Below are 12,249 nucleotides of genomic sequence, written 5' to 3' on the forward strand. Positions count from 1 at the left end.
AAAGTTTCACAGTTTTAATTAGATAGCTTGCTTTGGATATATTTTTTTGCCACGTCAGGTACCTGACAGCCTTCAGAGATGACTGAAGACTTATCTGGAATCTGTTCAATCTATTACCTTTTCAATGCTTAGTAAGAAAGTCTGCATACCTACTGGTCCTCTATGGTTTGCGTCTCAACTACCAGCTGAAACCAAAATATTGGGTTAATTCTCCATCTTGCTTAATAAACAGGAGAAAGTTATCAAATGTTTACATCTTAGAAATAGGAATAATAACTATCTGGTAAAACATGATATTGAAGAATGTGAAACTTTATTTTGAACCTTAGTCAAACACTGTGTTGCCATATGGCTGCAAACCAGAATCCCAAAGAACAGCATTTCCTCACAGTTCTGTTGTCAGAGGCAGCCTGAAACCTTGCATAAATAAGATCTAAGACATTACAAACAGGAGCCACTGAAATTCACATTTTTTAATTAAGCTGCAAGCTCAACTCAAAATGATACAAACAAAATTGAAAATACATTCTCTCCCTAAGAGTTTCAAATTGTGTTCTTAGTTCCTCTAACATTAAAGCAGGACAGAGTGCAAAAAAGCTATTTCTTTTGATGAATAACATGATTAGGTTCCAATTTAACTTTTATTATATCCTGTAACATTTAATATGAGTGTCACTAGAAACATTAAAAATCCTATAAATCTTGCATATAAAAGCATGAATTCTCATTGCTGTGTTAAACATTCATGTGGTTTCTGACTATTCAGAAAGTTCTGCTTCATTTCTGTTTGTTAGTTGCATTTGAGAACTGTGCAACTGCTGCCAATTCTGTTTGCCTGAGCACAGAGCCTGATAGGCACTCACATCCTTGATTTAACTGACAGGGGTCTAGAAGTGGTGCTATCTAGCTATGATTTTGGAGCAATGATACGTTTCACTGACTGCATGCAGCAGGCAGTTGTGCTTTTGGACTCAAATTGAATTAAAAGCTTGGAAGTTTACCACAGAGTTCAGAAGGCCTGGGATGGACTGAAGGTTCCTAGCCTTTGTTTTTAAGGAAAACTTTTGTTTCTGACCAGGAAAGAAACATCACTTGTCTGTCTGGATGTGCTGCACACACAGATGCCACAACTGTCTTGAGGTCGAAAATAAAATCATGCTCCCTAGACTCAAGCCCAAACGTTTTATTTTTATTTAGAATGAATTAAACAAAAATCAGAAATTAAATTTAGAATCCAAATGGTATTTGAAGTGTGTACCTCACAATTGGGGTCTGAAAAAATCCTTCAACATTTAACTATTATGAGGTACACCCCCTGACTCCTGCTTGTAATCTAAGTCACATTTGGATCATTAATGGTCTAAATAGGACTTAAGTTAAACAAAGGAGGCTATATGCACTTCTCTGCTACCTTGAAATGTAAGCATACACCTATGCAGCTTGTAACACCTTTTCCTTCCATTTTTTTTAGTATGGGGGTAGAAGCATCAATGCTCTTTTCAAAAGTGGGCTAGCATTTCCCCATATGCATCTTTTGTACAAGAATAGAGATGAAGGCTCCTGAGACAATTTCCAAAATAACATATTTGTTCCTTTATTTGAGATCTTATCACATTAGAAACTGAGCATCTGATATGAAATCAATAAATGTGAGCATTTCAAAGAAGCAAATTGCCCTCTGAGGAGAAATTGATCTCTAAAGATCATATTTTAAAAAATGTTCCATCTTTATGAATAAGAGATGGGGGTCATGTCAGAGTAATAAAGAGACAGACTAGGAAATAGATATTCTATAATGAAATGCGTTCGTATGTGTCCCCCTTTCTATCTTAATTATACCAACAGAGAAACCCACAAGTGATTCACTGTTTACAGCTGAGATTTCCGTATCTCCCTGCATTGTTAAGATGGACAGTCTCATAGTAATTTTGGTGCATTTGTGTTTTTCCATTCTTATTTTACTTAAGCTTGCCTCAAAATCCTGCTATGTTTCCACAAAGTTCTAGATGCAGCAGATTTGTCTGAGACACACGGTGATAACACCCCAGCATCTGAGACAAAATCCTGCAGATTCAGAGCTAGAATTTAGATTTAACAGGAAGAGGAGACACCATTCTATAAATTTGCTGATTTTCAATGCAGCTTTCCTTATGTCACGTTTCTGCAGCAAATTAAATGAAGCAAATAACAATGCACAGTAGAAAAGCTTATAATTTAAGAATTACATGCTGGCACACATGAAAAAAACTATGCCCTCATTTATCATCAACCTTTCTTGTATATTGTCTGCAGTTTGAAATCCATCAAATACTTTTCACAGATAAGCTTCAGTTTTGGGAACAAAATGGGGACTGTATGAGAGACAGATCTCATTTAAAAGAAAGTGAATGTGCTGGGAGAAAGTTCTGGACATTGATCCTTCTGCACTGAAGAAGCTTTCCCCAACACAGGGAATCATCATAGCTATACAGACTAATGTACAACTTTAACTTACTCCTGATGCTAATGTATAAATCAAGGAAAACGTGATTTCGCTTCATGATGATAGGACAACGAAATGCTGCCTGGACCAAAACTGATCATATGCAACTCACATGCTGTACTTACTTTCACATACGTAAGATTTACATGTACCTTACACTACAAAGTTTTTATTTAGGTCTCTCTGACTGGGTGAATTTTTCCTGAAAGCCCACTTTTATAGCCATCATCAACACCTGCGAGCACAGGCAGTGGTAATACTCTTATTAGGAATTATACACCTTGTTTGCTTACTTGGGAACTTGTGTCTTCTTCCTTGGGGCTGCAAACTGAGTAGGGATTAATGAAACAACTCAGCAAAGTCAAGGACATTAGGAGTCCAGTGCTGGTGTGGGATATTCAACCACAACCTGTTCAAGAAATCAAGCCAGGATGACAAAAGCCCTTCTTCATTTATATCTTCCTGGAAAAATACGGATTTCTGGACCCGGAGTAGCAGAGGCAGTATGTACCACACAAGACTAAGAAATGCACAGCTGAAGTGTTGAGAAAGCTTTGGTAATTTGGGATGGTTAGCTACCTACCTTCATTTAGGACCTTCTGGAGACTCCCATTCAGCACTGATTGCCATCTGTTACTCATTCATCATGGAGAACTTAAAAGGTCCTAGGCTTGGGTAAAGAGGATCACTCAAGCCAGGCTGGTGGATTTAGACTGTTGTACTCCAAGGATCAGACGCAAAGCTTGGACAAAGCAGACTCATTTTTTAATTTCTTAGTGTTTTTTTATGCAGTGCAAAACCGCCCTGTCTTTGGGCACGTGTAGGACATACTTTATTCTGTCTTTCTCTCTTTTCAGTATATCCATTTTTATACAGTACTAGACATATGTAAATCCATATATATAAAGTGTCACAAAGTCGTGTCTGATTGTAAAATACAAAATACTGAAAAGAGACTAAAATAAAAAAGTTGAAGAAAATATTTTTATCGAAGAAGCAAAGCCACATATGTTAAAAAAAAATATTTGGAAGTGATCCAATGATACAATTAATTTAAAATGTAATTTTGTTATGGCTTCAGAGTAGTTCTTACTAATCATTACAGGGAAGAGTGTTTTTGTGTTCTTTCAGGCACGGTGGGATGGCCTGACAGGGCGCATAACCTTCAACAAAACGGATGGCTTGCGGAAGGATTTTGATTTGGACATTATTAGCCTCAAGGAGGAAGGAACAGAAAAGGTAACTAGATCTATTGTAAAACAATGACAAAAAGCTAATTTCACAGGGGCATAGGAAAATTCATTCTCCTCAGCTTAAGTCTCCTGTGCTTGGGGTAAACCCCACTTTTCTCAAGATTACTTAATTCAAAGTGAAAACAGAGCTACTAAGATTGTTTTATTATTTTACAATGTGTACCTTGCATTTTGAGATATGGTATAGGAATTTAGGACTGGCAATAATTATATGAATGAAAATAATTATTTTAAGTGCATATTACTTTCAGTCCTCACCACTGTAACTTGGTGTGGTAAACTCATATAGAGAGGTAAACCCTAGTCTTATCTATGATTCTATGATATTACATGTACTGCTTTCAATAAATGTGACATGAGGGAGAGAGGAAAGAAGGTGCTTGAATAATAACCTCAACAAGAGATGAGATGTTAAAAAATTCTTTATATTTTTTGAAATGAGATTAGATTTGTTCTTTTTCCCTTGCCCTGGCTCTCAGCCAGCAAACATGGGCTTCCCTATGGGCACCACTGGGCTATTTCCACTGCCATCTAGAAGGTGGCTGCTATGAGTGTCTAAAAATCCCTAACACAGGTATTGCCACCAGTTCATGTCAGCTGGAGACAGCATCGTCCCTTGCTCTGTGTACACTGTCTTGACTGAATGATTATTGCTGATGGGTTAATTGAGGCTTTAAATGTAATTGCTCCCACACAGCTCTCCAGACTGATTCTCTTTTCATTTGTAATGAAGCACTCTGTTTATTTTTCTCTGTACAAAGGCTGCTGGCGAGGTTTCTAATCATTTATATAAAGTGTGGAAGAAGGTTTGTACACAGACAGGTGATGCAAAAAACCTTTGGGCTGGGTCTTCAGACTCATCCTTTGGGTTTTGAAAGTGACTGATATTGCAGTTTAGAGACAACAGTGTACCCGAGAGTATGAATTTTTCTGGTAGAATAAGTTTCATCCCAACTTGAGACACTGTAATTCCAAATAGTAAAAAGACTTTGGCAGGATTCAGCTTTTTCACCAAAATATTTTTTTAATTATTATTTTATTTCTTGGGAGCTGTGATTTTCCTCTCTTTGACTAAAGGCTCCTAGATACAGCAAAAGCAGCTCTTTTCTCAGCTGTTACCCTTCCAAATTCACCTAAGATTTACCATGAATGGTTAATTTACATGATTTTGAACATGTATTAGCATCAGGAGCAAGGACTGTTTTAACATGCAGGATTGGGAAGTTTTTTGCCTCCCACAGAATATGCACTATGCAGTCAATGTTCAAACACTGTTGACTCAAAATTTTGACAAGTGTGCTATTAGCTCCTTACAGAAAATAATACAGATGATTAGGTGGGTGCTGTCATTCACTAACGTATGGAAATTGGAACTAAGCTTGTTTATAAAAGATCTTAATTACCCCAGGAATCTCATTCCTTTTTTAATGTGAGTTTCCTCTGCCTGGTGGAAAAGGCACCAAAGTGGGAGTCAGAGGCAAGCTCCATGTGCTGCTCCCCACTGGAGGTACAACCCACGGTTGCCGTGCTGTAAGAAGTTAACAACCACATTAACCATGCTTAAAGAGTTCTGCAGTCTCAAGATGAAAACTTCTTACAATGCTTAGAATTATATTTTGTACATATTTCACAGAGATCTCACTATTTCCCACCCCTCCTATATACACAGTTAAAAAAGATTTTGATTTGGTGTTGATTTGGGAGGGATTTTAATGCTACAGAGCAGACCAGAGTAAAACAACCTATTGCACTTTTTGTGTTCTTATAAAGCACATACTTAATAACCTTGTCTTAATCTTCAGTGAATCAGGCTAAGGCCCCTGTTTCCCTCATTACTGGTCAATATATCATCCTACCTGACATGCAGAACACTATTGAACCAATCTCACTTTTGACTCTAGGCGTTTTGGGTTACGCTGAATTGATTGAAACCAAATTACAACTGCTTCAGAGCACAGGCCTGCTGAGAAGGGCATATGACACCTCTCAAACTTGTCACTAAACTGCAATAACTCCCCTGAGTTCACCATAGTGATGTACTACCTTGACCTCATTCTTCCAGTGCCCCTCCAACCTCCTCCATTGCTCTAATCAAGGTTGACCTGCGGTGTTATTCTTTTATCCAGACCTCGAGTGGTATCCTCATGTATTTTGTATGCACTGTGACTGTATCACTCCATCTTCTTCATGGTTGTTCTCCTCTTCCCTACTGCCAGCTGATAAAAGCATATCAAGTCAATAACAATGAGTAGAACGGCTTTTGATTAACTCAGCCACCGTGGTGCAAATTCAAGGACACTGGTTATTTAGTATATTCTTGGCACTAACTATCATAATACCCAACATCCAGTGTACTTTCTAGGTCAGTTTCCCAACCTGATCTAGTTTTGGAAACAAAGGGAGTGACTGATAAATGCTTGAAAAAACAATTTTTAGAAATGGCATGACGAAAAAATTGTGCAAGACGAAAGCAATGGCACCCAGGGACACAAACCCAAGGTTTGTTTGAATTGATACAGTTATTACCCCACATCCACACTCAACATGCATGAACTAATCTGCTGGGTTTGGTAGAAAGGCAGTGCCATCTCTGCCTTAACTAACAACCAAAGAAAAAGAATCCAGCCTGGGCCTGAAATCACTGAGCATCTGACGTCAGATAGAGACCTCCGATACACAGCATAAGTCAATGGGTTTTGTCTCAGACTTACTTGGCAGCTTTGGTGGCAACCCCAGCAGGGAGGATCTGAAAGCAGATCCCTCCTGGGTAGAGCTGAAACATGCTGGCAGAGCTGCATGGTGATATGAAGTGCTTTGTGAATAGCCAGTGTCATCCCCCAAGCCATCCGTCTGGTGCTCTCCACAAATATCCAATACAAGCCAAATTCCCTTAGCCTGCTCCTTGCCTGGAGTTTTCTCACATCAACCCTCAGCCATGCTGTATATGGAAATCCAAATGCAAAAAGACCCTGAATATGCTTTCAGACTGTGCTTATGTTAAGTAAATATTTGCCTGAACAAATGAACATAGTTATAATTTCTGTCCTTACGAGGTGTAAATCCAAATCCGCTGAAATCACGAAGATCTTTCCCTTGAGGTTTTGAATTGCACTTTAAATAATGGAATTCTTCACTACCTCTGAGGCTAGAAAGGAATTTGCCTTTGGCCACTTACATTTACTGAACAAACATTGGTCAGTACGTGCAACAGTGCCACCTTTATAGCTCTGTCATATATAGTAGTCAAGAAATGACAGAATAATCTTTGCTAAACCTGCTGAAGGCACAGCGGAATCAAAAGGCCAGTGCCTTCATCAGTCTGCTATAACATACTTATTCAAGCTTTTAATCTGTTGTGTTGGAAGAGAGAGGTCTTGCCATATGTTTCGACTCTACCATTTACAAAATTTAAACAAAAAAAGTCATAGAAATAGACATTTGACATTTTTAGGAGGAAACAAAGCCAACATGTTCCACTTTTGTAGCAAACTGGCTGATATACCACTGTATTGGCATGCCTTATACTCTTACAGCTCATTCATTCCCACCTGCTTTTGAAAGGGTGGTATGTTCCCTGTGTTTTCTAGATCAGTCATTTGATGTTGCTTCCTTACTCAGACCTATAGCAGTTTCCCTTCTCTAGCATTTCGTGCTGCTGGTGTCTCTTTCTGTAGTGGCTAGAGCCAGTGCGTTCTTCCTAAGTCATGAGCATTTAGGGAAATATTTTGGCTCACTGTGGCTGGGCAGCTGCTTACCTGCTCTCTTGTGTGCAGATTGGGGTTTGGAACTCATACAGTGGCCTTAACATGACAGACAGCAACAAAGACCGATCAACCAACATCACGGATTCCTTGGCTAACCGGACACTTATCGTCACCACCATTTTGGTAAGTCTCAATGGGTAGAGGTGCCACCATCACCTACAGCTGTGCCATAGGATGCAGGTATTGCTGATGATTGCGGGGCTCTCTGCGGCTGCCTTTGCCACCTCCACCATGTACTCCATGGCTGTTTTCCTCCACACTAAACAATGTTTTGTTAAACTATCTATTTCAAGCAATTTTTTTGATTTAGACTCGCAATCGACATACACATTCATCGAACCACAAGATTGATTCAGAAACATCCCACTGCCAATGAAAGACTCGTGGGACTCTCTGCCTCCAAAATTGCTTAGCTTACTTCAATATTTCAGAGATGAACCCTCCATACTTTTCTTCCCAGAAGCATTAACATACAGCTTTGTATTCAGTGCTTATACATCCTTCCTTTTTACTGAAAATGAAATGATGAGGACTTGAAGAAAGTAGCAAACCCTTATGCTACAGACAGGTTATGTACTTACTACGATAAATGGAAAATATGCAATGGGGTATCCATGAGTTGTTCTGCCTCGTGCTTTCTGCCTGGCCAGTAATGTCATTTGTTTAAATTATTCTGCCTAATTCCTCAGGAGGAAGGAAAGAGCACAAAGGCTCCCATTACACTCCTTTTCTATTGCCAGAGGTGTTTTGTTACATTAAACTGCGGAAACCCGATTGCCCAGATCTTTTACCCAAAATGCTTTAAAAAGAAAAGCAACTAGGTACTTTGCAATCTACCTATGCTGTTCTCCATTCTGTCCTGTGAATACATGCTCAACACATTTTTTTCCAATAAAGATCTGTTTCTCACAGAATATAAAATTTTAAGTTCCTCTTATGGTTATTTTTCTGTTACTTAGGCTTCTCTCTCCTTCAATATCCCTTCCTGTCCCTTAGGGTGAGACAATGTACAGTTCTTGGGTCTGATTTTGGAGCTGCTAAGCACTACTTTAATTAAAACTCCTGGGAGCTATGAATGATCTGTTCTGCTGAAAATTAGGGTCCTTATGCTTATCATTAACTGATATAGTCAATTTGTTAACACACCTGAAACAGCTTTTAATGGACACGATAAATTAGTGGTTTACATCTAATTTTAATCCACTTGTAAAATATTACGATAATTTAGAGAAACTGGTATAATCTGAAACAAACCTAATTTCTATTGCTATGTGTCTACTCTCTTTTTCTATAGGAAGATCCCTATGTTATGTACAAGAAGTCTGACAAGCCCTTGTATGGAAATGACAGATTTGAGGGTTATTGCCTGGACTTACTAAAAGAGCTGTCAAATATTTTAGGCTTCATCTATGAGGTCAAACTAGTTTCTGATGGTAAATATGGAGCCCAGAATGACAAAGGAGAGTGGAATGGGATGGTCAAAGAACTCATAGATCATGTAAGATTGAATCCTTCTCTCTTTATTCTTCTTTTAAAATACCTGTTGTATTTTACATGAACCCAGCCCAAACAAAATGTTTTAGTTTTAGAGCCATTACTTTTTCTTTATTGCCACTTGTCAGAGTAGGAAGCCACATTAGTACATCTGAATCAACAGTCTGCAGGTGTGAGGGGGGAAACCTCCATCTCCAGTGGGGCAGTGCACACTAGCATGGGTCCTGCCACCCCTTCACTACGAATTCAAGCTGCAAAAGCTGAGCTTCCAGCTCACCTCTGCCCAGTGGCTGCCTTTGATCTATGGACGTAGTCCCTGCCCAGATGCTCTGGCAGTCCTTGCTCTGCTGCACAGGACCAAGCTCCATGTCCCTGGTCATACCTGTCCTACTCACATGAAAGTCACAAATGTCCCTCTGCCTGCAAAAAGAGGAAACAGAATACCATGTACCCAATAATAGCCTAGCAATGTTAAATTTTGTCATACAGATTTATAGTAAAATTTGGTTTAGTTTTTAATACTTGGGGGAAAAAATGAAGGAATATTATTGCATTTGCTGAATATAAAAAGAATGAGTATTTTCTCATTTGTGATTTCAGAAAGCTGATCTGGCTGTTGCTCCTCTCACTATTACCTATGTAAGAGAGAAAGTAATTGATTTTTCCAAGCCCTTCATGACACTGGGAATCAGTATCTTGTACCGGAAGCCAAATGGGACAAACCCTGGAGTTTTCTCCTTTTTAAACCCTCTTTCTCCTGATATTTGGATGTATGTTCTCCTAGCCTGCCTTGGAGTCAGTTGTGTCCTCTTTGTCATTGCAAGGTAAGTCAAAGACATAGTTTTAGATGTATCCACATTAACTACCTCTCCTTCCATAGGTGATACACAGGCTCTGCAAAGCAGATATAGCATAATAGTATCCTAAGGGGTTTATCCCATCCTAAAACATAACATTCTAGAAAGTCTCTTGGTATTTTCACATCAACACTGCTATCACTTTTATATATTGCAATGTGATGAGATTTTACATTCCTTAAGGGCTGAATGGAGAGAAATACCTGATGAAATGTGTCAGCTTCTCTTTGTCAGTACGCAACACCTCAGCAGACTACATGTCAAAAAGCAGTTTGTGTTACTTACATATAAGCACTTCTCTTTTCCACTAAGAATGCGCACAGTTAAAAGGTAAGAAAGAGGATGTGAACATATTTTTGCTGAAGGATGTCAATTAGCTCAGCTAATTTCCCCTTAAAAATATGAGATAATGTGACTGGGAACCTGAGGGGACAATCTGCAAGGTGAAGTATACCCAAAACTCCCTCCCAGCATTGTCCTGAGGTGCACCCTGTCTGTCAATGGTAGGCTTCCAGTGATGTCCCTAATCAAAACCAGCAGGAAATAAGCATGTACACACCGCTTTTCCAAATGAATTTAAAGCTTATAAGGTCCTCAAAGACAGATATGCCACAAAGTTTCTGAACAAGTGGAACACACTCGCAGCTCCAGAGGGCCAGCAGCGTATTCTATACCCTTATCATTGAGCGTAAAAACTCTAGACAGCTGATATGGTTTCAGAAACTGAATACAAGCTACTTATCATGGCCTTAGAGACCATGAACCACAGAGTCAGTTGCTCTAGGGCTTTGAACAAGAGAAAATCAAGTGTGAAAGAAAATGAACTTAGAAACTTGTCAGAGGAAATTGGTCATTTGAGGCATACATTTTTCTATACTCCTGAATAAACCTGGACTCCAAACTGGCATATTTATTGCCCTTTTCTTCATATAGTGGCATTGGAATTTCATTTCAAACTCTATTTGATCTCATTCTATCCTTCATTTTTTCATTTTTATGATTTAAAACATAAATATTTTTATTAGTGCCTCACAGAGATTCACGTTTTGGTTTGTTTTACTGAGGATCCCTAATTAAACCTTTCCCCACTTCTATTACATGTTGGTTTATATATACAAAAATATATTCTACATTAATAAACTATATGGAAAATAGCCTGAGAAAACATTTATACTATGAAATATAAGAACCAAAGTGATGTGTCATTGGAAGTCCACATATTCACATCACAGTGAAGGCAACAGGAATGCTGCAGTTTTTACTGCAGCTGATGGTATTCATCTTTAAGAAGTCTGCATTAATATATATATTCCAATGTATGTATACATATACCTCATTCAAAGGTTATAAAATAATTCTAACGTGAATCATCAATTCTGATAACATAACATGGTGTTCCTCACTTTCACTTCTGTGTGAGCCAGGTCAAATTAAGCTCTTACTGCTTTCCTCCTGTTCACTTGTTTTATTTTAATCAAAAGACACAGTCCTGCAAACACTTTACTCGCACAGGCAGTTCTGCTGAGAGTGACTGGCCTCAGCCATGCATTTCTCTGTGGTCCACTGAACAACCCTTGTTCCAGGTGGACAATCTGTTTGAATCCTTTGGTTGTTTGCATGTTTCTATACTGGTACCAAAGCACAGAAATTTGTGGAATTTGCTTTTTCCTTTGAATCGATGAAAATGTGAAGAAGTAAGAGGGAATTAGAGGATGTGAGGTCATGGGTTAAGTTATTAGTGTTGGCCCTAATTAAAAGAAAGAGTTTATCCATCCCTGGCAGACTTCCCACAAGCTCTTGCAGTGCCTCACCGTACCATAAATAATAACTCTTACTGTAACCAAATCATGATCTCATTCATGACTAATATTAAATCTGCTCAACTGTGAGAAACTGACTTTTATGCAGTTGTGTGCCAAGACTAAAAACATCCCTCAGTCCTCTCCACCTCAGGGCAGGCAGAAGGGAAAACAAAGCTCGAGTTACCCTCAGTGCTTCAATTTTTTTTAAATAGCAGCAGCAGGTTTGCAAGAATAATAAGCATCAGGGTCCTCTGTCTGCTCCAGAGCTGCTACACATAGACACATGGCCAGGAGGAAACCAAAAGGAAATGCACAGTGCTTCCAAATCATCAGCTGTGAAACCTGTTTGCTTTTCTTTATTGGCTGTTAAAATATTGCCCCAAATCCCAGTGTAGCCTTTGGGTAAATCCATAGGTTCACCCTGTGCAACTGTGTCATGTGTTGTTTCTGAAACCTTTCTAAAAAGCAGTGGTTCCAGGAGCACCATAAGTAATGAAGCCTGATTTCCCCACAGATTTGTGTCTCATGGCGGACTGTGATCGCCAGTTGAAGTTTGTCTGTCTGTTTGCTTTCTGTGCAGCTGAAGGATTTATAGGT

At 38.9% G+C, this 12,249-nt stretch overlaps 1 protein-coding gene across 1 annotated transcript in view; it reads left to right on the forward strand.

Moving 5' to 3' along the window:
• Positions 1–1,773: 1,773 nt before the first annotated feature.
• LOC104401557 (glutamate receptor ionotropic, kainate 1) overlaps positions 1,774–12,249 on the forward strand; it is a gene marked incomplete at its 5' end in the record, with an annotated part of 38,887 nt that continues 28,411 nt past the window's right edge. Inside the window, 6 exons of the mRNA XM_010009165.1 lie at positions 1,774–1,804; positions 3,614–3,721; positions 4,497–4,541; positions 7,509–7,622; positions 8,794–8,997; positions 9,594–9,817. Coding sequence (XP_010007467.1) covers positions 1,774–1,804; positions 3,614–3,721; positions 4,497–4,541; positions 7,509–7,622; positions 8,794–8,997; positions 9,594–9,817 — 726 coding nt within the window. The remainder of the gene's footprint in view (positions 1,805–3,613; positions 3,722–4,496; positions 4,542–7,508; positions 7,623–8,793; positions 8,998–9,593; positions 9,818–12,249) is intronic.

Source organism: Nestor notabilis, unplaced genomic scaffold, assembly GCF_000696875.1.
Source record: "Nestor notabilis isolate BGI_N333 unplaced genomic scaffold, ASM69687v1 scaffold20982, whole genome shotgun sequence".
In the NCBI taxonomy this organism is placed as follows: Eukaryota; Metazoa; Chordata; class Aves; order Psittaciformes; family Psittacidae; genus Nestor; species Nestor notabilis.